The sequence below is a fragment of the Phoxinus phoxinus genome (genome assembly GCF_949152265.1).
Source record: "Phoxinus phoxinus genome assembly, chromosome: 10".
NCBI classification, from domain to species: domain Eukaryota; kingdom Metazoa; phylum Chordata; class Actinopteri; order Cypriniformes; family Leuciscidae; genus Phoxinus; species Phoxinus phoxinus.
This window is the reverse complement of record NC_136885.1, coordinates 27,087,772-27,113,621: the sequence shown is the minus strand read 5'-3', so window position 1 is coordinate 27,113,621 and position 25,850 is coordinate 27,087,772. Positions and strand designations below refer to the sequence as shown.

General features: G+C 36.1%; 2 protein-coding genes across 3 annotated transcripts; one reads left to right on the top strand and one right to left on the bottom strand.

Moving 5' to 3' along the window:
* Positions 1-97: 97 nt before the first annotated feature.
* On the bottom strand, positions 98-18,727 carry cdc42se1 (CDC42 small effector 1). Of its 2 annotated transcripts, XM_079626893.1 has the most exons (6): positions 18,661-18,727; positions 14,698-14,853; positions 12,805-13,135; positions 5,120-5,224; positions 2,507-2,586; positions 98-2,419 (listed from the first exon to the last, which is right to left on the bottom strand). In XM_079626893.1, the coding sequence occupies exons 3-5, from the start codon at positions 12,856-12,858 to the stop codon at positions 2,518-2,520; spliced, it is 228 nt and encodes a 75-aa protein (XP_079483019.1). In that variant the 5' UTR covers positions 12,859-13,135; positions 14,698-14,853; positions 18,661-18,727; the 3' UTR covers positions 98-2,419; positions 2,507-2,517. The 2 variants fall into 2 exon arrangements, with proteins under 2 accessions (XP_079483019.1, XP_079483020.1); XM_079626894.1 differs by lacking the exon at positions 18,661-18,727 and having other exon boundaries at positions 2,284-2,418; positions 2,505-2,586; positions 14,698-14,832.
* gabpb2b (GA binding protein transcription factor subunit beta 2b) lies at positions 17,997-25,850 on the top strand. Its single transcript, XM_079626889.1, has 8 exons — positions 17,997-18,242; positions 19,032-19,139; positions 19,250-19,417; positions 19,517-19,711; positions 19,857-20,007; positions 20,926-21,090; positions 21,176-21,294; positions 23,548-25,850. The coding sequence occupies exons 2-8, from the start codon at positions 19,032-19,034 to the stop codon at positions 23,902-23,904; spliced, it is 1,263 nt and encodes a 420-aa protein (XP_079483015.1). The 5' UTR covers positions 17,997-18,242; the 3' UTR covers positions 23,905-25,850.

Below are 25,850 nucleotides of genomic sequence, written 5' to 3'. Positions count from 1 at the left end.
TAGTCCACCTCTCTCAAGCTATCCAAAGAGCATTTTTAAAATACCCTTTAGACAGTAGAATTATTATTATGCGTCTCAAAAAAACAACAACAGAACGCTCTTTGTACAACTGTATTGTTACATATCAAAGCACAACAAAAGGATGCATTGACACCATGCCATATAAACAACACTATTACTGCTCCCATTTGATCACAATCAATCAGCTGGACTAATAAACTAAAAGATATTTTTAAAAAAATTTAAAAAAGGAACAAAAAGAAAAGTATCAAGGACAATAAAGGCATAATGAGTGCTTTGCACAAACATCATGGCTTTCAAACAGTCACACGACACAAACAAAACCAAAAAGCGAGAAGGTCTGCAAGCAACATGCATAATTAAGTTAAGGGAGCTGTTGAGGTCTTTGGCTGAGATGCACAAATCTGTATGTTTCTCTACACTTTCTAAGAATGAAATGCATTTCTAGAGCGCCTCCACGCTAAAAATACAGCAAAACATTGGCTTTCTAAAGCAGCATGCACATTCTGAAAGGTTTCGCTACGCACAGTTTTTACAATGGCATTTCCAAACACTAAAAGTGAATTACAGTCTGGGATCTTGCAAAGCAATGCATTTAAAATACAACATCACAATTACAAGCAAAAACATCTTGTTTAACATTTCAGCCCAACATTGTGCTACACTGAGCGGTATTCAAAACAAAGTCGAGAGTAGAGTATTCAAAGTGTGTGTGTGTGTGTGTGTGTGTGTAAATCAGTGATTTATTCGTGGTGCCGTGTGAGGACTGGACACAGAGAGGGTGTTTTCAAGCTTGTGTGAAGTGAGCTTGATGTGTGAAAGTGAGACTACATGTGATGTTTAAATGACAAAGGGCAGTGGCTCTCTATTGGCAGGAAGCCTGAACGTATCCACCGTACAAAGTCTCAACTCAGATAATCAGGTAATAGCCTTTTACTAATACATAGGAATTAAAGGAATAACATTTTTAATTAAAAAAAAAAAAAAAAAGGTACTCGCACTCCCATCGTTCCAAACTCAAATGCTGCTTCTTTTTTTGTTACTGTTGTGAATTTAAGAATTTTCATGGTTTTTCCTTCCAAAAACAAATATAGTGCACAAACCCAATGTAACACTCACTTTATATTCCAAGTCATCTGAAGCCATATGATCCCAAATTATTGACTCAATACTCCTAGAAAGATAGTTCACCCAAAAATGAAATTTCTATAATTTACTCACCCCTAAGTTGCTCCAAACCTGTATGACAAAAGATGATATTTTGAAGAATATGGATAACCAATTGGGCAGTTGATGGGCACCATTGACTTCCATAGTATGGGGGGGGGGAATACTAGGAAGTCAATGGGGTCCATCAACTGTTTGGTTACCTATATTCTTTAAAATATATTTTGTGTTCAACAACAAAAAAGAAATTAATACAGGTTTAGAGCAACTTGAGGGTGAGTAAATGACCAATAGTTTTTTGGGTGAACTATCCCTTTAACAGCTCACTTGAGATGACTATTATCAGCGAATAATGACAAATTTGTTCTGTTCATCTCATGAAGCAAATGTAGAACTTCAGAAACTGTGTAATATAGGTCATACAGGCCTTTTTTCTCAACAGTCATGATAGGCGCTGATGTTGTTGTGCATGAAGATTTATCAACAACAACAAAGATCCCACAGCAAAAAAAGAAAAGTATATGGGGTTGGAACAAAATGAATTGAAAATGTTTGTCACTTCCTTTAGAGTAACAACCCAGTCATATTGGCCTTAGTAAATGCAATATCAGACTTGCAGGGAAATAATCCATATTTTCATACTATATCCATCTACTATACACATACCAGAAGGGCTTTTTTTTATTATCATACACTAATCGGCAACAATTTGTGCAACTGTTAATGACAAGCAGCTGGAGACACTGTAAAGGTATAGGTGCACATATATTCCCATTACAAAACAAAAAGCAAACACACATTTGCGCACATCCTTATCAATGACAGACTATGACAAACATGCCAGTTATAACTTTGGAAAGACAGTCAAATAGTCCCCTGTGTCAAAGCGATAAGAGCCTTTCCTCTTCCACTGCAAGCACAGCCAGTGTCTCAAATGCACACGTCACACATTCACACTCTTTCTCAGGCGCTCTCATTCAATCCGGTCCAAATGTAATAACAAATGTCTCCTCTAAAACATTCCAAAGGATCCAAAACATAAAAAAAACCTGCAGAGGTGGCGTGGCGTCCATGTTTGTAGCTGCAGCAATCGGAGGTTGTTGTTTTTGTGATCAAAATCCGCTCTGTATCTCCTCCTTATTGGTTCAGTGCTGCTAGCTGGACAGGTTCTGCTGAGGCCACTTTAAGGAGCTTGGGGTAAAAAACAAAAAAAACAACAAAACAAAAAAACCTGGGGAACAGATGAGGGTCCATGGTTAAAATTGAGTGAACGTGAGAATATGGAGAGGAAGAGGAAGGTGTGTGTGTTCATACTCACAGGTCAAAAGGCTATAACAAGCTGTTTCGTCCATTAGCGTGAGGCACTTTGGATCTCATTTGTTGCTGCATCGGGCCAGACTGCAAGAGGAAGTGACACAATCAGGTTATCGGCATAGAAAACATGCATAATTATTAACGAAAAGTCCACAAACAGAAGTTCACTTTAACAAACACAAATACTTTTGAGTAGTATAGTCATTTTTCATTAAAAGTCTTGGTCATAAAGGACCATTTGATTCCTCAAGATGTTTTGAGGTTTGTTTATTCAATTTAATGCCAGAGTCTGTTGTACTAGGAAAATACAAAAGCAAAACCATATTCTGTGTCAAATAAAAGAGTCCTTCCAAATGAACCCAACAATAAAGTGCCCTATTATGCTAGCTTAAAGGTTCCTAATTTTGTTTTGGAGGTCTCCTACAATATGCATCCAATGTCACAAAAAAAAAAAAAAAGTTTTTTTCACAACCTAGATTGTACATCACCTCATTTCTCAAAGAGTCTAAAAACATTTAGTTCGAAGATTCAGTCTCTAAACCCCCGCCTTTCCAAGAGCCTACTCTGCTCTGATTGGTCAGATGGCCCAGTCTGTTGTGATTGGTCTACCGCTTACAGCGCGTCTCAGAAACGAAACCCCAAAAGCACCCATATCTGAATTTCAGCTCCAGAGGCTTCCTCAGTGCTCGGTTTCTCTGTATCAATTCCAGCGCAAGTCTTCATCCTTCACAAACCAAACTCTTCTATGCTTCAGCAACAACTACACATTGAGTCTGTCAACGTAGACGTTGTTTGCGAGGACCCAATGAAGACCATTGGCTGGCTTTATACAAATTTGTTACGTGTATGTAAGAGAAAGTTGACAACTTGTTTCAGCAGCTCAGAAGCTCAGCTCCACTTTTAGGAGAGAATAACTTTATTTGTTGTGCACTTTGATCTTTAAAACTTTGCAGACCTTTTACATTCACAAACAGCTACATTAAACACTACATAAAGGGTAATATCTGAAAATGATATTTAATAACAACAAAAAATATTATTATTATTATTATAATAAGGACCCTGTGCCAACTTTGTAAATGGAGCTTTTGTTTAGGCTATATGGCATACTGTTGCATAATAAATGCTGCATAAACTAAAAGTAGTTCACACTTCTAAAGGTGGAGCTGAAGAAAAAAGAAAACTACATCCTTCATGCAACAACAAGCCTGTTTCACACACTGCTCTTCACACCGTCACACCCATTGTTACATCATGCGTCTCAGGAACACTGAATCTTACAGCAGAACGAAGAGGAAGTCCATTTTCACTGGGTCATTCTATACACAAGTTCCCAGCACAACACAAAAGAACAGAAACACAAGGGAAAACCCAGCGAGTCAATCACCTGTTCAACACTCGGCGCATCACATGGACTATGAAAGGCTGATATCCACCAATAGCGCTTATCACTGGAAGATTCAGCTATCAGTATTGTTAACAGGTCCAGTCTTTGCTTTGATAAAACTATTAAAGCCGCCATTGAATAAACTGCTCATTTCTTAAGAGTTGTGGAGTAAACCAAGAGCTGTACATTTTGCAAACCACACATAAAGCTAAAGATCGCCACTTAAAAATCAATCAATGACCACTGCAAAGACCTTGACGAACATTTCCTCATTAAAAGAGCTCTTTTCTGGCTCCGACGGGCCGCCCGCCAACATTCCTCTGAGCAAGTTGCAGTCTGCTTGATTCTGCCCAGGTATTCACATTCAGACCCTCTGTGAACTGCAGGATTAGGTAACTCCTCACCTTTCTTATTTGACAACACAACAGCCCAATGAACACAAGCTAAGATCTCACACGAGTCCCACATCTTACACATGCACCCTGTCTACTCTTTTCAACCACACTTGCTATGTGAATTAGATTTATTAGACAGAATAAATTTTTTATTTATTTATATTTAGTATTTACAAACTTAAACTAAATACAAATATATGACCCCCTACCTTTTTTAATTTATGATGCCTTTACATAATTCCGAAAGAGTAGTGCTTCTAAGCTCATTACATTTATAAAGTCTTAACATTTATGATGTCTTTGTAAAAAACCATGACAAAAATATTTGTATTATTATGCAAACTAAAATAAGCAAATTGGAAATATTATTGCTCCCATGCTTTTTAGATGTCTTAAGATTTATGTCTTTACATAATAATATTTCAAAAATAAAAGTTTTTTTATTTATTTATTATTATTATTACTATTCTAAAGAAAAACTGAAAGTCTTGGCAGCACAGGATGACCACTTTATTGGGAAACACCCAACATCCATGTCAAGCAGTTAAATTTGACATGCTCAGACCACTGGCAGGTGCAGCGGGTGTGAAGGCAAAAACGAAAGGGAAAGGTTTGACCACAGGGATTTTCAAAAGGTTTGACAGTGGGTGTCAGGTGTATTTGTACAAAAATCTCCAGCAACCCTGTTTGCCTGTGACATCTCGGTATGACCCAGAGGTTTAGTAAAGAATCCATGCAGAAGAATTCATTCTGTCATTGTAAATGTAGTATAGCCATGTCATAAACATTAAAATGAGTGAGTCCCACTGTACCAACACAATAAAACATGTCTTACCGGCTGCATGCCATCTGCCATTTCACCAGAGCCTATGTGTGTCAGATGAACGAAATTTGTAGGCTCTCCGATCATGCTACGGTCAATTCTCCTCCGTTTCTTCTTCTGTGAACATAAAGGCTTATATTAAAGAAAGTCCAGCATAAATATATAAAGCACATGATTGGCAGACGACTTAAGCCACAGGTGTTCAAAATATAAGTGTAGTGAGTGAACTCAATGAAGCCTGTCATGTGACCACCACACCAGTGCCTGGGTGATATTACACTAAATTTCCCCTATGGAATCTATTCCTGGATACATCCTGAAGATCCTAAAAATCCCCAAATGTTATACAGTTTACTCAACGGTTTCTCTTTTCTTTCTTTCCCAGATCTCGCCTATGTGGTCAAGTTAGAGAGAGAGATTATATAAGTAAATCCAAAAAAAAACAAAAAAAAAAAACACTTGTATCAACAGCCGGAATAATTATTTGATGAGATCATGTGCCATAGGGGTGTTGTCATACATGCCATTACTTGTCTGCCCACAGTGAAGAAAGTGCGTTTAACAACACATAACACTGGATTTATATTGTCAAGCATCAAATATATCTTCTAGACTCATCTGAAAACTCACACTATAGTTTTGAAACAGACCAGAGATCATTTGATGTCAGTGTTCAGTGTAAAAGTGTACAAGCTGCACCAGGGTCTGTTTGAAAGGTCGTCTGTGTATGGTTCATGTAAACTCTGGTACAATTCAGGTATGAAACTAACTAACTAACAGAAGTGAGTCGCTATTGATTACATATTTATACATTTTCAATGCATGTTAATAATAATAATAATGTATTAACATTATTTGTATCATTACACAAATAGTCCTTTCTAAATAACAGTAATATTCGAATTAAACAATCATCACTACGACAAATGTAATAAATACTTTGAGGTACAATTTACACTAAAATAGGGCTATAAATATTTATTTTTAATTTATGTATGATGATTAAAATGAGAATTATTATTTTATAATATGAATATTTATTTCTAAATAGTAATTTAAGAAAGGGTCATGACATGAGAAATCAAAATTGCCTTGATCTTCTGACATATGAGAGATCTTTGTACATCCTGCAAGTTCCATCGCTTAAAACGTCCTCCTCATTATAAACAAAGCATTTATTGAATCAAGCTCCAAAAACGACTCGTAATGATACAGCAGGATCTGTGACATCACAAGGGCAAATACATTTGCAATTGACTACCTCCAGACTCTGACGAATAGCTATACATCATCGCATCATATGCCCCACCCACTGGCGAAATTCAGTTGCTTAATGGCTGATATTTGAAGTGAGCTTCGCGTCTCGTCAAAATCAAATATAAATCCATTATAATCACTGATGCTGTCTACAACGGATATAACAGTTAGTAGACAGATGCAGGTTCAGTTTCGGACATATTCACACACTTGAGTCTGTCGACAACAGGACAAATGAAAGAGCGAAGAACATTCACTTTGACGCGTCCCGTTTAAACAGCTCATTTGTGTCTCTGTACAGACTTAAGGATCCTAGCGTGAACAAATGGATGGTTTATATTAATGCTGTCCCACATCACATCAGATAATTATATGTTTGTTCAGAGCATTTTGTTTTGTAAACTGGGGAGTGTAACGGAGAGCTCTCAAATAAACTTTAATTTTGTTAATGAAAAATGTTCGTCGACAAGCTTTTTTCCCATGACGAGCAATATCATTGACGAAAGAAGACCAGACTAAAATGTAGATAAAAAAAATTTAAACTTGACCAAAATCTCTTTATGTCAAAAAAAGAGGGATAATATTACAGACTGCTGTGCAAGCCTCTAGCCAGATGTCAAGAGTTGAAATCCCCCAATCAGAGCTTTTCCGTTAAAAAGGATACATTTTCTGCCCGATGTTTAGCAATCTCCATTTGAGATATTCTGCTTAACTAAAAGTATCCTGCAGCCAGTCTGTGTTCGGTCATGAGCCGGTTGTGCTGTATGCTAAATCTGCGATCAAAGCTTCTCAGTGATGAACTGTAATAAATCCAAACATGGATCTCAACTATATTGTTTATGATTGCTGACAACAATCTTTGTGATTATAATTTTCATCTAAATAATCACCTATTATTATTTAGTTAAGTTTTTATTGTATCATATATAAAATGCCAAGACATTTAGTTGACTAAAACTTGACTAAACAAAAACAGTGCAGGGTTGACTAAATATCATACAAATTAAAGTACATTTGACACAGGACTAAGACAAAAAAAAAAAAAAAAAAATAGCTGACAAAATTAACTAGTTAAAAGATGAAGCCAGATGTATTGGATCTGACAGCAGATGCATCACAATCCGTAAGTAAATTATTTCATAAGGCTTTTTTATGGGTTTTAAAAACAGTTACGTTTCACTATTGACTTTGCTTACACACGTTCATTTGCAAATGGAGTAGATGTTGATACTATTTCCTATGCAATGATGTTAGCCAATCATAAGAGTGGCAGTTTACTGACAAGTCTTAAAGGAGTCGCCCCTTAAAAACAGATCATTTCAGACGTGTCAGAATGAGGGTTAAAAATAGGCTAATCCTTTCCGCATATATTGGTTTGTTTTTTGTTTGCTTTTGCATAAATAAGAAACATTAAAATAAAAAATCCATGTCATGACCCCTTTAAAATAATTAGTCAATATAACAAATTCAACGAGCACTTGAAGGTACTTTTGAATAAAACATGGCTATAGATATTTCCTTTTAGTTTATGTACAACAATAATAAATAAATAACAAATGCATTATTATTGTTACTTTTAAACTATATAACTTTTTTTTTTTTTAAATGTACCTCAAAGTGCTAATTAGACTAGGTGTAGGCATATTGCTGTTAATTATTATTTAATAAGAAAGAATACAATTATTAGTATTATTAAGAAAGAACGAACCATCCAGTGTGAAAACAGCCTAAAGTTACAACACAAATGCAAAACTCTTATGTAACTCCAGACATCCTTCAAAGGTGTTTACTTTCATAATCCGTATATAGCCACTGGCTCACAGCACATGCTTCAGTCTTTATCTGATGTATGGAGACACTTAAAGTAATCATTGTATCCAAATCAGTTTAAGAAAATTGCTCTTGCACTGGGAAGTAGCATTGGTCTGTATACAGATGCCCACTGATGTCTAACCCCCCCACCCCGACAATAGAACAAACAAGAACCTAAAAATAAAAAGAGGAAGGAGGGAGGAAAAGAATGAGCACTCCCAGCTCGGAGGAGCCAGCTTCCCTTCAGAACCCCCTGTCATTGTTACAGGAGACCATGGTAAACCTGGCTCACTCATCATTGGCTCAGAATCCCAATCCAGATTAAACAAACTGACTAACAAAGATTGAATGGACGGAGCCAAATAATATGTCAAATGCATAGCCATTCTAGAAATAAAAACATGATTATTTTACTTACAGGAATGTTAAAGGGATAGTCCACACAAAATTTGTATTACTGCCATCATTTACTCACTCTTTACTTGGTCTCTCTTGTTCAAGCAACACAAAAGGAGAAGTTTAGCAGAATGTCCAAACGTTCTCTTTTTCCAATGAAATGAAAGACAGCAGGGACTGTCATCGCCATAATAAAAGAGATCCATATTGTATAACTCATGCTCTAACTGGTACAACACTTATTGTGGCCCCACATTTGAATATGCACAAGCTGTTAATGACTTTGTCATATTGTTTGCTTTATTTTGTATGGTATTTATTTATTTTCATTTGTGTTTTGGTAACGGAGGTCTTTTATTTTGGCGCTCACTCGCGTGAGCGGATATAATGCGCATATCCAAACATTTCAGTATGGAACGAGACTCAGACATGCATGTCATGATGGCATGGTGTCCACGGTTTTGCAAGGAGTCTTAAAAGGATTTAGCTCCTGGTTTAAATGGAGAACAAGGTATGGTTAGACTTCCTGTTATCTGTATGATTTTGTTTTGATTTTTTCTTTGTGTCAAACTTACTTGTTAGGGGCCATGCCCGTAGGGCAAGGCACCTATTGTATCCGTAAGTTTTCTTATTAGGGGCCAAGCCCGTAGGGCAAGGCACCTATTGTATCCGTTAGTTTTTAGGGGCCATGCCCGTAGGGCAAGGCACCTATTGTATCCGTTAGTTTTCTTATTATTATTCTTCCTCCTCTGTAAGTCTATGGCAGCCCTATGAACCGTACATAGGAAAATGATGAAATTTGGCACAGTTATAGATATGACCATGAATAGTAATTGGAGCAAATTTGGAGTCTGTTGGACACACTCTATAGCGCCACCACCAGTTCAAAAATTCAACATTGAAATGGCTGTAAATTTTGAACCATTTGATCCACAAAAATGAGACATAGTACACCTGATTGCTCTCATCATACTGATCTGAATCAATATAATACATTAAGACCACGCCCATTACAGTAGCAGCCATTTTGAAAAGTACAGTAATCATTCTGATCGCTACTACTCATTCAAAATTGATCCAAATTGGTCCACATTTTGCTCAAATGATCTTTGGACTGAGCTGCATAAAAGTACTGTGCCCGATTTTTTTTATACGTCATTGTTCAAAAGTTATGACGTCACAAAGTTAATGAGGTCGACCCAGAATTGGTTCAGAGGCTGTATCTCGGCCAAACTTTAATGCATTGAAATGAATATTGGTATGCTTCATCGGAAGCTTGATCTGAGGGTCCATGTCAAAGTTGGAAACAGTGCCACCTACTGGTCATGAGATACGGAAAATGGCTATTTTGGCCAATAACTCGTGAACGGATTGTCAGAAAATTATAAACTTGATGTCAATCGATTCCTTGGATCATGCCGAATCTGTCGATATAGATTTTGCCATGGTGGGCGGTACCATGTGTCCGCCATTTTGAATTTTGTCGTAATTTGCAATATCTTTTAAACTATTTGAAATTTGTTCACCAAATTTGGTATGGATCATCATTAGCATGACCTGAAGGTACCTGATAAGTTTTATCACAGCGCCACCTAGTGTTCCAGAGATATAATGTTTTTTTGCAAAAACGCTTATAACTTTTGCAAACATTGCTTGAAATTTGATTTCTTTATGCCATTATATTCCTTGGCTTATGCCGATTCCAACGATGTCTCATTTGTCATTTTCCAACAATGTGACTGGCCGCCATATTGGAACCAATGTAAAACAGTTATTTTGCTACTTCTCTTTCAAAATTGGTTCAAAATTGTCCAAAATTTGCTCACATGATCTTTGGACAAAGCCGCACAGAAGTACTGTCCCCGATTTTTCATATTCATCTCTGTTCAAAAGTTATGATGTCACAAATTTAACAAGGGTTACCCTAAATTGGTTCAGAGGCTGTAACTTGTAAACAATTGAAGTGAAAATTATAAAATTGGTTTCTATCGACTCCTTGCATCATGACGAATCCGTGGATATATAATTTGTACCATGTACCACATCATAAGTAATTAGCTACATTAGCATCATTCTTACACTGAAACCTCTCTGCAGCTTCCTAAACCAGCATCCTCTGAGTGGCGCAAGTTGCTAAACCATGTGCCATGAATCCCGAACCATTCTGGTCGTGGGTTCGAATCCCGCTTGGGATGACTATGATAAATTGTGTATTATGTTGTGTCTTTTCCTGTGTTGTTATAATCTTTTGCTCTTACGGCTCCGCACTGCTCTTGGTGCATAAATGATTGCTGCACTGCTGTGCTTGCAGTGCTTGTGCTTAAATGCTTGCTGCGCTGCTGTAAATTATGTGATGCTGTACTTGCTGTGCTGACAGTACTTGTTGTGCTTGATGTACATTAACATGTACATTAAATGTCATATTTTTTTGCTCTTACGGCTCCGCACTGCTCATAAATGATTGCTGCACTGCTGTGCTTACAGTACTTGCTGTGCTCTATGTACATTAACATGTTCATAACATTTAAGATGTTTTGCTCTTATGGCTCCGCACTGCTCTAGGTGATTAAATTGTTACTGTGCTGCTGTGCTTGCAGTACTTGCTGTGCTGCTGTACATGATGTGCTGGCTGTGCATGATGTGCTGGCTGTGCTATATGTGCGCCATGCTTGGTCTGCTTGCTCTGGCCTGCAGGGCATGGCCCCGTGTTGCTGCCTGCAGCTATATTTGGTTATTGCTTTGTATGATGTTTTGGTATGTTTTAAGTCATTAATCTAACTCATTCGGTTTTTGTGTATGTTTATTAATTTTGGTGTTTTGTTTTCTTTTTTGTACAAGCTCTTACGTTGATTCTCAGCGTGTCATGGTGATGTAAAGCGTCTTATGGCGTTTGACGTGCTTTTATCTGTGACGACGGACCTTGAAATAAAGTGTGGGAATCATCAGTTTGAAGAGTCGAAACCTTATTGAGCCGGGCAGCTACACAAGCACGAATGAGATTTGAGAGCTAAAGTGGAAAATAATTTTTTTAGATAAAAGTAACATCAAATTATATGGCTTTAGAAGACTTGGAATATAGTATGCGAGTCATGCAACATTTTATGCTGCTTTTTGTTCATTTTGGAATATGACAGATGGTGGTCACTGTATGAAAAATCAACATTATGTAAAACTTCTCCTTTTGTGTTCTACTGAAGAAAGTTATATGGGTTCAGAATGACATCAGGGTGAGAGAGAATACCAACTAGTTTCATTTTTGGGTGAATTTAACAGGAACACATGACACTACATTGGATTGGACACTACCGTTCAAGATTTTGGGGTCGGCAAGGTTTTGAAAAGATTTTTAAAGAAGTCTTTTAATCTCATTATGGCAGCATTTATTTAATCAAACAGAAAAACAAAGTTAAAAAAAGAAATGTTGTGAAATATTACTACAATTTAAAATAGCTGTTTTGTACTTTAATATATTTTTGAAACATGCATTTATGTGACGGCAAAGCTGAATTTTCAGCATCATTACTCCAGTCTTCAGTGTCACATGATACTTCAGAAATCATTCTAATATCCTCATTTGCTTCTCAAGAAAGCAAAACCTGTGATGCATTTTTATTTTTAATGAACAAATAGTTCAAAATAACAGCATTCATTTAAAATAGAAACATTTGTAAATGTCTTTAAAGTCACTTTTGATCAAATTTAAACATAATTGCTAAATAAAAGTATTATTTCTTTAAAAAAAACATTTGCTGACCCCAAACTCTTGGTCATTAATCCTAATAATAAATATGCATGTATGGGCACATTTATCAGACTTCCTTCACATGCGAAGGGGTTCGGATCCATGACGCTACCTCTACACATCCACCCGTCCAATGACAGAGCATTCTTTGTCCATCTAGGTTTCACGTCTGGGTTCACTCTCCAAAACACATTTGCACTCCTGACAAACTCCTGAGACTATCTGGGTCACATTCACATCAGCTGAAAGGTTTCTTTTCTGTCCTAGACCAGCGCGAGTCATTCTTCGCGTGATTAGCGAACACTAAACTTGCATGAGCCACGGGGAAGGCCAAATTGACAAAATTAGTCCAGATGTTAATCTCAAGAGGAGCCTGGTCTCAATACCTGTGACTCATGCGGATTCTTGAAAACGAGGTTTTATTGTATTAGAATGATTTATGATGAAAGTCTGGGAAAAAACTATAAATCTCTACAAATTAGGAACTTACCGGAGGAGGTTTGGCTACCACGCAGCAGCCGATCTTATGCCAGAACGCACTCATCTCCGGCGCGCACCGGTTGGATTCCCCCCTCTCTCTCGCCACCCTGCAGGCCGTTTAGAGACGAGATAGAGAGAGAATCTATTCCTCAACACTCAGCGATATAAGCCGTGGCACGTCCAAAAACCTGTGTCCTGATCACCGACAGAATCCTTGTTGATGTCTGTGCTTTAAGTATATATAAGACCACTTAATTCCCACAGTTATTCAGGGCCCCTGATTTCCAGTTGATGCTGTAGGACTGTGGTGTTTATGCCAGGCAGTGATGTTGCAAACAAATCTGTTTAATGAAAGAAAGAAAGAAAAAATAAATGATTTTAATGAAGTAGACATGACCCACCATACAAGCAGCACACCATAAATTTAGCATACCACATATTAAAAAAGACAGATTACAAATAAAACCAGTAAAACAAATACAAGATATTGACCAAAAATGTATGCATCTCTTGACGGAAATAAATATTGTGATGTTATTTCCATCAAGAGGTGCATCAAGATCTTGTATTGACATTGCAAGAGTCAAGCACTCTGTAAAGTCTATCCAGCACATCCCAAAGACTTTCAATGAAGTTAAGGTCTCGAGTCACAGGTGCCAATTCATGTGTGAAAATGATTCTTCGTGCTCCCTCCCAACTATTCTTTCACAGTTTGAGCCTGATGAATCTTGACATTGTCATCCTGGAATGTGGCCATGATGTGTCTTCCTACTGGTTGTTTAAGAAATGAAAAGCTACTCTCTCCATCAATTAGGGTTAGAAGAACTGTTGCCAAACATATTAACATGCTAGAAACATAATCAGGAATCACTGCAATAATGATCCAATCATAGACTCGTAAGCATTTTTTATTTTTATTTTTTTGGTCGGGTAGTGTTAGTACTCCAAATAACTTTTAAAAAAATCTAAATGGTCCTTCCATTTTCATAAAATAAAATTTAGTATGGCAGTAGCAGTACCAGCCATCATGCAGTAATATGACATTTCCACACGTATCATTTGGTAATGGTAGGCCTACTTTGATATATACAATTATACTGAATATTGTATTCATGTATTAACATGGTACTCCAATTAATTTCAAAGAATAGCATGGTATGGTGGATATTGAAAAAAACACATGGTACCATGATAGTAAAAAAAAAAACGAATTACTTAATAAACAAACTATATTAGTATAAACCAAACTTGGTAACGGTCTCAAACGTTGAGCTGTGCTGTCTAACGTTAGATAGACAGCAATCATAGGGCCCTTTATACTGTCTAGGAAGGCAGTTCACTTTTTTTTTTTAAAGACACACAGCCGCTTTCTTGTGCACTGACACTTTAATGTGCAAAACCGTTAACTTACAACTAAAGAGAAATACACGGAAAATCGGTGTAACAATGAGCAACAGACCTGTTAAGCTGTCAACTAAACTCACCTAGAAGGAGTTCAGCAAACTAGGAACAACGGTTTACAAACGTTACAAACCACTCGGTCGCAAGCAGAAAAGAAACAAACAGCCCGGGGGAAGTTAAGGAAAACACTAACGCAGTGTCTAAAAGTTTAGAAATGTTTTTTCTTTTCTTTTAAATAACAGCACCTCGATGATTAAGTTGTCAGAGAGTAATCCGACTAAAGTTAACTTGACTATCTTTCTCGTCTTTATTACTCGAGCACACCGGCGCTGTTCTTATTCAAACTGAACTGTTAACGCTAACGTTACTGAAACTTTGGCACAACAATCCAGCTCGACACCGGGCCATGGTAGCGGCTCAAATGAATTAATAAAGTTCAACAGAGTCTTGGAAAAAGTTATTTTTTTCTCATACGATATAAAATATAAAGAAATATGCTTACTTCCTTAGATGTAAAAGAGAGTCCCAGTGAAGCGCCTCTTGTGTGGAGAGCCGAGGGTGGAAATGTTTCCCAGATCACTGAGGTGTGGTTGAAGTTTCCCCCATTAATATGAGGAAATACTTCAAAACAGAGACCATCAGCGCCACCAATGGGCTACTGATATAGACCCAGAAGACAAAAGTTGTTGAATTTAGTCTTTTTTCTTCTTCATGTCATTACATTGTTAGAGCATAAGAAACAAATGAAAAATAAAATAAAAAACATTTAAAAAAATATATATATATATTTAATACGTTATGCTGGTCCTCTGTAGGCTACTGGATACAGGACTCATTTAAAATATAAAAAGGTTAATGTTCTTTCATTGACCAATCAATTTTTAGGTTTTAAACCAAACTTTTTATAAAGATGATTCTCAACTATGTTATGAAATATATAATTGATATACATTTTACTTTGTGCAAAATGTGGGTAAACATGCTGATAAAGTCCTGGGGCCTGTTTCAATAAGGAGGTTCAACCAACTCTGAGTTAAAACTTGAACTCTGAGTTGACTTACCCTGAGATGGGAAACTCTGAGTTTTCGGTTACAGATCAGCTGGAATTAGTTAGTTCAATCAACTCTAAGTTGAGCGCGTGCACCACAACTATAAAAAGCCATTATCAATGGAGCCATTATCAATGTAATTTAATTAAAGGGATTACTCTTAATTCTTCTGTAATTTAAAATAAAATATGATGTAATTACATTAAATAGGCTACTGCATAGACTATAGAACAATTCTGTATAAAACAACAGTGGATTTAACATACATTTTTAAAAGGTATATTTTGAATGTAACCTTCTCCCTTTGGTCAATTCAAGAATAAATTCATGCAATTGTATATTGTTCATTTTGAAAGCATTAAAAGTGCAGTTTCTTGTCTCTCCTCATGTATTGTTCAAGTGGTTGAGGTTGATATGGGACTTAGTAATTAATAATAAGTAGACTAATACTTTCTAAAGATAGTAATTATTACATTAATCTAATTACGCTGTTGAAAATGTCATTTGTAGTTATAATAAATAACTATTTTAGAGTAACTGTTATAATATCAGGTGAAACTGGAAGAACAGTTATTCAACATAGTTTTAATTTGCATGTAGGCTAGGTGCAATCCTGCAGGCATTAAAAGAATGTGGCAGCAGCTGAAAATAAAAAAATATATAAAAACATAATTCAATCAGGTAAGGCTTGAGCATATCATGGGAGTAGGCTATCTGACTTTACAAACATTTGACATATTACATAACTAAATAGCATCCAGTGTCTAGCAGTGCAGCAGCATTTTTGGCTAAGGGAATTCCTTCATCAGAGCCGGTCACTCCCGGAGATCCAAAGGCCTTCATAAAATGTAAGAGGTATGTGTTATTTTTTATAGGTTATTTTTGATATTTCCATTTATTTTACTTTGGGTTGGGTTTTTCGTTGGTCCCACTCCCAATAGATTCTGATATCTATTGGGACTAATATCTATCTAGAGACTAATATCTGTCTTTTGGAGCCTCATGTCCCAACAGAACCCCAGACAGTTGTAAGTTGCCTACTCAATACACCAGAAATTATGACAAATAGTGTTATAAAGTGTACACATGCTCATCTTCACAGGATGATGGGTATGAAGAAACAGTTTCTGCGCCACAGAGGCCTGCAGGGTAATGTTAATATTATGTGTCTACACATCAGACAATCTACACATTCACATTTGTATGTGGCATAGCCTATAGAATCGAAGTTTATATCTAAGTATAAAAGGACATTCTTATCCCCCAAGTGATTTTCAGTAAATGCCACAGTTTAATTCTGTAGAATTTGTTTAGAACTACATGATGTAACTCTAATGTACTGTATTTTCAGTTGCCAGTTAAGGAGTTAACGTTAAATACTTCATCTTATTAATTTATTTTTTTAAACAGCGGAAAAACCAGCAATAAATAACTGTAGGCTACAGAAAGAATGAATGAAGTGTTTAAACATCGCTTCCTCTTTAAAAAAGGGGAGGAGACCACAAGAAACTCTGGGTTTACCGAAGAAAACCTGCTCCCGACCAGGTTAGGTTCACAGAGTAAGTTGCCATGGTAACTGACTCTGAGTATAAGTTACCTCTCTTTCAGAAACGGGCTTGACTTACTCTGCTTTCTCGGGTTTGATATACCTCCCATTCTGAAACGGAAAACCCAGAGTTTCCCTCATTTCAGGGTTAACATACTCAGAGTTTTCACTTAACCTCCTTTCTGAAACAGGCCCCTGGTGTCCTCTACAGTGGACATGTATAAAATCAATGGCCTGTTTTGTAACAGAAAGACATATTTTGATTAGAAACCACATGACATTTTCATGAGATGTTGATTTATGACAAATAATTTGAAAATTAGCATTATTTAAATGATAATTACAAAATTATTATCATATTTCCATAAGAGTGCTAAATGTGTCAGTCATATTTAAAGACCAAGAAGTTGTGAAACCTCCAAACATTTGGTATCTCTGAATAACATCCAGACTTAAAACTGTGACATGTACCGGTAAGTTGTCAGAGAAATTCATTAAAATATAATGTCCACTACAGAGGACAAAAGTATATTCCTGCATTCAATATATCTGATGTATGTAAACATAACATTTAAGAAACACATGTCTTTCCTAGGCCTATAGATTGTTTTTCATCTGATTTGTTGATTATCTTGTGAAATTTTTGAGGTTTATTTAGATTAATTTCCTCCAACTTGTTACTTTGTGTTTAAATCTCTCTTAGGATAGAACTGCTGAGGTTGCCATTTCTAACTATTTAAAAGCAGTAAATCAGTGTGCACTTTTGCATTAAATTGTGTATTAAACATAATGAAGTATGTCACAGTATTTTTATGCATTAATGTTTATTGATATAAAACAATAGCATAATATATTTAAAATATTAATTAAAAATATGAACAGCATGAGCTGTTTACTAATAGGCTACTACATTAGGGAAAAAAAAGATTAATTTTCATTATATGACAATGCATTATGATTAATACACAATTTATTTCAATGCAAACGTGCACATGACCCCGAATTAGTGCTTTTAAATCTTTTAAATTGAAAAACATAGCTAACTCAGCAGTCCAATCCTAAAAAGAGATTTACATAGTAAAATAACAAGTTGGAGGAAATTAATTTGCATAAACCTCTTCACTTCCAGAAACAGAGATTAGATGATATATTATATTTTTCTACTGGTGTAACGAATATCTACCAGTTATGCAGTAGGGTGCGCTAACAGACGTCTCAACTTTTAAACACTACCAAAGAAGAACCAATCAAATATTTCTACTTCCGGTACCGTTCGTGCGCCATCTTTGACGATAAATAGTGCATCTATGTTATTTTTGTTTTCAAAAAGTATCGAAAAGTATGATAGAACACTAAATCGCATGAAATAACCGAAGCATACGCCTGGTTTTTGCCGTGTCTAACGTGTTATAATAAAGTAACGTAATAGTCTTCGGGAAACATTTCGGCGAGGTGAGCAGCTGAAGTTTTGCTTTATTCTGTTTACTAAAAACTGACTGCAGGAGTTTGATGAACTGTCATTAAAAGAGATTTTAATTACATATTTTACATGGTTTTGGTGATATAGTAACTGCCGACGATCTCCGGTCAATACGGACAGCTATTTTCTAACTTAAAAACTTTTAAGCGTAACTTAACTTAACGTTACTCAACTTGTTGAAGATGATAAATGTGCACTTTCAATAGTTTGTTCTTTAACGTTACTTGTCAGATTATTAGCGTGCGCATAAAAACAATTTCTTAGTTTAACATGTCGATAAATAGACTGTATATTAAATCACGTTGAAGACAACCAATATGGCCTTGTTTAGATAGAAAGCAAACTTTTTTGTTGTAAATAATAACACTATAAATTGACGGTTAACCTGACTTTTTAAAGTGTGTGAAAATGTCCATCCAGCCACACACGGGTATTGTAAACAAAAGTGTCCTGCATGAAATCAACTTCCCCCGGAACTTGCCTTATTATAAAATGATGACTATTTCCCGTCCTGTCATTGATGATGAATTATGTCTAACATTAATGTACACATCCGCTTCCTGGCACTGTGGACTAAAGTCTTATGATTAATATAACCACAGTGTCATTTAGCACACATTTTGTATATATGAAAAACCATTTCATTAACATCTTTTGGACATTTTCTTGAAACACTACATCTAGTTAAACACCCCATGACTGTAAACATGTGGTTGTCAAGATATAAAGCAACTTTTCAGTATCAATATTTGCATCAGTAGATGTCACTTGTGGATTTGGGAAAGCGTTTGTTGGAGGCAGCGCGGAAAGGACAAGATGATGAAGTGAGGTCACTTATGGCCAATGGAGCTCCTTTTACTACAGACTGGGTGAGTTGTGCTGCTCAAAGCATACTACAAATCCAGACCAATTGCCTATTGTCTGCTATTTATAATCTGCATTTCACTATAACAGTAATGACAAGGGTAATATGTTTTAGCTGGGAACCTCGCCGCTTCATTTAGCAGCACAATATGGGCACTACTCCACCGCTGAGGTGCTTCTCCGTGCCGGCGTGAGTAGAGATGCCCGCACTAAAGTCGATCGGACCCCTCTCCACATGGCTGCGGCTGAGGGCCACTCGAGCATCGTTGAATTATTGGTCAAGGTAAGAACAGATGATCTCAGAATAGTATTGGATTGTTTGAATTTGAACATTCTGAATTTTTATTGTTGTTATATCTGATATTGCTCTTACCTGGGATAGAGTGGAGCAGACATCAATGCCAAAGACATGCTGAAAATGACAGCCTTGCACTGGGCTACAGAACATGCGCACAGGGGAGTCGTGGAGCTGTTGGTCAAATACAGTGCTGATACTCACGCCCTCAGCAAGTTTGACAAGACGCCTTTTAACATTGCAGTGGACCGAGGAAACACTGAGCTGATGCTCTTGTTACAGGTGAAAATTAGCTTTTTAATAATGTGTTGTGCTATTAGATATTAAGGCACAATCTAAAAGTCACCAGCTGCTGTGTATTTAACAATGGTCTTGGGTGAAATCAAGCTGCAGTATCTTAACTTGACTTTATTGTTTGTTATTGTAGGAGGGAATGCAGAACCAAGTAAACATGAACCCAGAGAGGACTATCCTAAGCAGCACGTCACCCGCCACCGCCAGCCCTCAGTTCATCATATCCTCTTCTGGAGTGGTCAATCTCTCTGATATTGTTCTCACCAATTCTAAGGCTAACACAGGTATTTGAACTTTCTATTCATTAAAGAATAATAATAAAAAAAGTTTCACTGTTTCCAGAAAAATATTAACATTGATTTTCAACATTGATAATAATAAGAAATGTTTCTTATGCACCAAATCAGCATAATGAGGAATTCATCAAAGGAATAAATTACATTTTTTAATATGTTAAAATACAAAAATGTTCTTTTAAATCAGTCAGTGTTGGGTAAGTTACTATAAAAAAAGTAATTAATTACTAGCTACTAATTACATCCAACCTCGACCAGTTGAACAATACAAGAATAAACATGAAACGGCTCTTTTAACTCTTTCAAATAATTTTTTTAATATGAAATTGCATAAATTGTTCTTGAACTAACCAAAGTATTTAAAGGGAGAAGGTTACATTAAAAACATACATTTTAACATTAGACATTACATATTGATGATAAATCCAGTATTGTTTTATATAGAATTGTTCTATAGTCTATATACTGTATACGGTAATACAATTAAATCAGAAGTAATTAAATTACAGGAAAATTACACCCCAACACTGTTCACAATAGTACTGTTGTTTCGATCAAATAAATTAAACCTTGGTAAGCTTTATTAAAAACGTTGTAAACCTATGATGATTAATTTTCCCTTGTGGTACAACCTAGAATATGCGTTAGTTGTGACATGTTTCTTTAGCAGGGTTTTACGACTGATTTCGTTGCAGTTCATAAGAAAATTACCTGCCAACTGGCATTTTATTTACTCACTAAAGCTGATTCTTCTTGCATTTTGTGCTTGTTGAATGTTCATGTTAATATTGACATTTGAGAACATAGAAAACAGTATTAAATTAACCTTTTAAATTGAACTGTATGCACCTATAGAATGTTATAGTGTATTTCTGCCTTGCTAACGGCTTCTATATGTTTCTGCAGGAGCTTCAGAGAGTGTGATTGCTGCTGATTCAGTGGATTCTGCCATCCAGCATCTTGTAGGGGAAGATGGCCAGAGAGTCATCACCATAGTAACCGACCAACAGGGAAACCTGCAGTCTGGCAACTTGGGACAGAAATTCTTTGTCACAATGCAGGGGCAGCAAAGTGAGTAGATTGCTGCAGCATTAGTTTATAGCTCTTTTAGGACTTTGATGCAGTATTTATTTTCTGACATGCCTGTATATATTAGTGGTTGCAGTGCCAGCGGGCCAGATTTCAGAAGAAATCATAACAGAGGACACCAAACCAGTTCCAACACGGAAGCGGAAATTCGAATCAACCGTAAACCACACAGATGTCAAACATAAGGTGTGACCAGTAAAGATTCTTATTTACAGTTTTTTCCAACTACTTACACACGTTTTCAAAACTATGTCTCCTTTTTTCAAAACTCTACACACAATTCCCAAAACTGCACACACAAAATGCGAATTGCCTCACATCTCCTTCAAAATGTAACACTTCATTCAAAATGCCATAAACACAAGTCAGAATGAAGCATTTGCATTAAATGGTAAACACTTCTTTCATAATAGTACATTTTTGGATATATCATGCAAACACTGTTGTTCTAAATCTAAAGCTCTTTGGTCTTTCATAGGCTTATATCTACATTTCAATGTAACGTTCTACAGTGACAGTAATCTGCTGAGAGGGGTAACAAGAACACTGTAAACCTTATGAATTATCTACACTGGAAACACCAATGCAATGTTGAAACAGAAAATATTTAACATTACTGTTGTTTACAGTAGCATACAACAAAACCATAAACATATGTAAACCAAAAAAATATTCTAGAATACAGTAAAGAACACAATTGTTGTGTGTGGGGGGTTTGGGGGGGGGGGGGGGGAAATCCATTGTTCAAAACAGGTAATCTGACCTGTGACCTACTGTATTCATAGGCCTACTGTAGGCTATACTACAGTAAAGCAGTGATTGTGTGATCAGCAATTACTGTAGTGTTTGCACATGTGAGGAGTGTGTGTGTGGCCTGGTGAATAAGTGTAGCATTTTGATTGGTTGTGTTTGGAAAAGGAAAGCAAGTCACTTCCCATTAGATTTTTGTGTTTTAGGTCGAGAATTGTGTGTAGTGTTTTGAAAAAAGTGTTTTATGCAATTGAAAACTGAGTCAAAGGCTGAGAAATAGCTTATGGTTTTGGAGATTTGGTGTGTAGTTTTGCATTTTGAGTGAGAGGTTTCAAAAATCGTGTGACATGAAAAGATTTTGTGTGTAAGCAGTTGGTAAAAACTGTAAATCGTATTTTTTGGAATGCTTTTGGAAAACTAATATCAGGGTTTAAGTCGGCATGAAACAGAAGTTGTGGTAATCTTTTCTTCGCTATTGTGAGTGACGTATATCTGAGTGAAACTGCTTCTCGAACAAGAAATAAAATGTAGGGCGGGACTTGATTTTGTCCATTGAGAATCGATTGGATCATTGTGGTTTGCTGTTGCTGTGATGTCATATGAGTGACAGGTTGTCCTGCCCTCGCACCAGTAAACACGTCATCAGAGAAGAGAAGGGGTGTTGCTGCAAGAGGGAGGGGAAGTTATTTTGATTAAAGGGCATGAATACATTTTTTTTTTTTTTTGCATGGATAAGTAATTTATAATAAGTATTTCAACATTCCATTAAAAAAAAAAAATTTGTAAAAAAATTATTTCATGGGGCTAGGGTTGGGTATCTTTTGAACTTGAGCGATTCCGATTCTGATTGATTCCCAGTGAAATATGAATTAAATCGATTCATGGTATTCAACCTCAACAGAATGTTTTGCAAAAAGACAGAATAAAAATGTTCGATATCTAAATGTTTGACTTCATTTTTCATCTTTAAATGAAGTCAAACATTTAGATGTCGAACATTTTTATTCTGTCTTTTTGCAAAACATTCTGTTGAGGTTGAATACCATGAAGAAAAATCAGCAGCCTAAAGAACAACCGACTAATAAACAATTCAAACATTATTAAAGACAAGTAAACAGTCAGTAATACAATAAGAACAAATAAGCAAATTAGCAATAGCAAATGAAATGCAAAATGAAATGTAAAATAACACAGCATAGCTTTCTTTTATAAATAAAATATAGATTAGTGACTGATTTTCATTTTCTTTTGTTCATTGATTAACAGTAATGAGTGACAGACTGCAGCAGGTTTATTAGGCTGCTGTCACTTTAAGACCGAATGCACAGATCCAATATACTGTTACACATGTGTTTTCTTTCTCAACTGTTTGTTCCCTTAAGACATAACTGACGAGGATATAATCCAACTATATAAGACAACTTCCGAGGATATTTTGACATCAATTTGTGTGTATTTCTCAGTTCAAAGCGCAAGAAGATGCAAAAGAGAACTCAATTCAGTATTCACGTTCCGAATTTGCATCATCTTTGGCTTGAATGGTTTAAAATCACATTAAAATGCTCACAAAGGAATCAATAAGTGGAATCAAAAAAAATTATTTTATAACAAGTATCCGATTCCAGAATTGGAATCGATTTTTGATTCCCAACCCTGATGGGAACTTTAATTGTTTGATGTTTTCTGCAGGAGTCCGATGAGAAGGACAGTAGGGAACTACTGGAACAGCAACTAAAAGAGGCAAACAGAAAAGCCCAGGAATACCGACACCAGTTACAAAGAAAGGAACAGGAAGCTGAGCAATACAGGCTTAAACTAGAAGCCATTGCCAATTGCCACACCAATGGCTCCAGCACAGAGCCCCAAGAGGAAGTGGTGCTCCAAGAAGAGGAGGAGGAGGAGGAGGTGGTTGGTGAAGAGGAAGTTGTCATGTTGCCAGAAGGGGCCATCATCATTAAGGAGGAGCCCCTTGATTCAACAGCAGGAGAAACAGTGACGTTAGTAGAGGCGGCAGATATCACAGCCACTTCTGAGGGCACGCCGTAGCAGTGAACCCAAAGACTCAAACACTCAGGCATTACATACACTCTTCTAGTCTGTGTACCTGGAGAGGCATGTTGTATTTATTTATTGTAAATCATAACCTTTTGTTTTTTTCCTTTTTATACTCTTCTTAGCATTCAGTTTCTGTACTGACCTCTACAAAGACGTAGCGTGAATTATATTTAGGTGGTCACAATGATGCTGAGCTGCTCAGATTGGTAGAATAGGAAGATCGTGTTCTTTTAACATACAGCGGTGCAAGATGCTTTTCAATCAAGCCCTATTATGCAACTCAAGTGCATACTAAACTATTAGTACGCACAATAGTGTACTTAAAGGAATGTTCTGGGTTCAATTCAGTCCGTTTCTAGGATTGCAAGGCGTGGTTATAGTAATGCACTTTTAATAAAAAATAAACTAGAAAAACTGTTAAAACACTTACTTGCATTACTCATTCAGTAAAATGTACTGAGTTGGAAAGTCTATTATTTTAGTCCAAATCATCCTTTTTGAAGATGTTCTAGGTCAGTGATCTTCTTGCATATTGTGCAGAAATGACTGGGTTTACCATCGTCGTGTCGTCATGACATCAAAGCTGAATGTTTATTGCCTCAAAACTATGATTGAAGGACAAGTCGCATTGCAAATGCTGCCGATATAGCTTAACTTGAACACGGAACATTCCTGAAATAGTGACATGAGAGTGAAGGTTAACAGTATATCATTATAAACAATACTAGACGTTATTGAGAGGTAAGACCTCTATTATGTTATGGCTTTGTGTGACATTGACCTGCTCCTGCAGTGTGAGGCATGTCGTATTGATACCGTCGGCATTAGGTGACATGATAATCGAAGTAGCTATGTATTTACTTGAGCAAACTCATGTTTTATAACACTTTTAGCTGTTTATAAAGATAACTTACTCTATTTAGAGTACAAGAATGAGCAATGGTTGTTTAACTTTTTTTTATCTTCCATAATTTCCTTTGTTTTGTTAGACACTAAATCACGATTTGCATTTCAAAGTTGTGTGCTCTAAAAAGTATGCAACACGTCTGTGCTTGCATTCCATGGCGTGGTCCATGTGCCTATTTTGTCTTTCCCTGTAAAATTCCCCAGTTAGCCGCTTTTACTGTCAGTCTTTCAGTGAAGTTATATCATCAGTTGTGTTCAATCTGTGTATGTCAGGTTTTAAAATGTGAATGAATGAATGCCGTAAGAAATTTTATGGAACTATCAAATGCTTTATAGATTTCCTTCTCATAGAAAAGTTTTGCATTATCTTTTCTGTGTGTTTTTGTAGGTACGCAGCTGATGATTAACATTCCATGACGTGAATTTTAAGGGCTTGCATAACCATTATTGTTCACAGTTTATTTTTACTCTGTACATATGAAAATATTTGTTTTCTTCCATCTGAACTAATGAATATTAATATTTTGAAGGACATTATACTATTTATTTAATGAGTGATTCATTTGGACAAGACCATGTTTTTCCCTTTTTCTTCTTGCTTTTATATGCATTTAGAATTTCAATTGTATATGATGTCTTCAGCAGTGCTTTATAAGTAAAAAATAACAATCTTATGGGAACCTCGATGTTAGATAATCTCTGTTGAAATTAGTTTCATGCTTGTTTACAATTTCAAGAGCAGAATTGCTTATTGTATTTCAGTTTGATGGAAGCAAATGCTTAGAGTTTTAACTTAAAACAGACACAAGCACATGATGTATAACATAGATCAACAGTTTTTCCTTAAGATTTCTTGTGTGTATATTTTTTACAAATATACTATTTTTGTAATGAAACACTATTGGGGCCTGTCTTTAGTGCACTTGCAGCTACATTATCTTTGGTCAAAATAAATATTTCTGAGGTTTGGTATATCTACTACTAATTTTTTTATTGAAGATATTCTTTCACTTATTAAAAAAAACTTATTT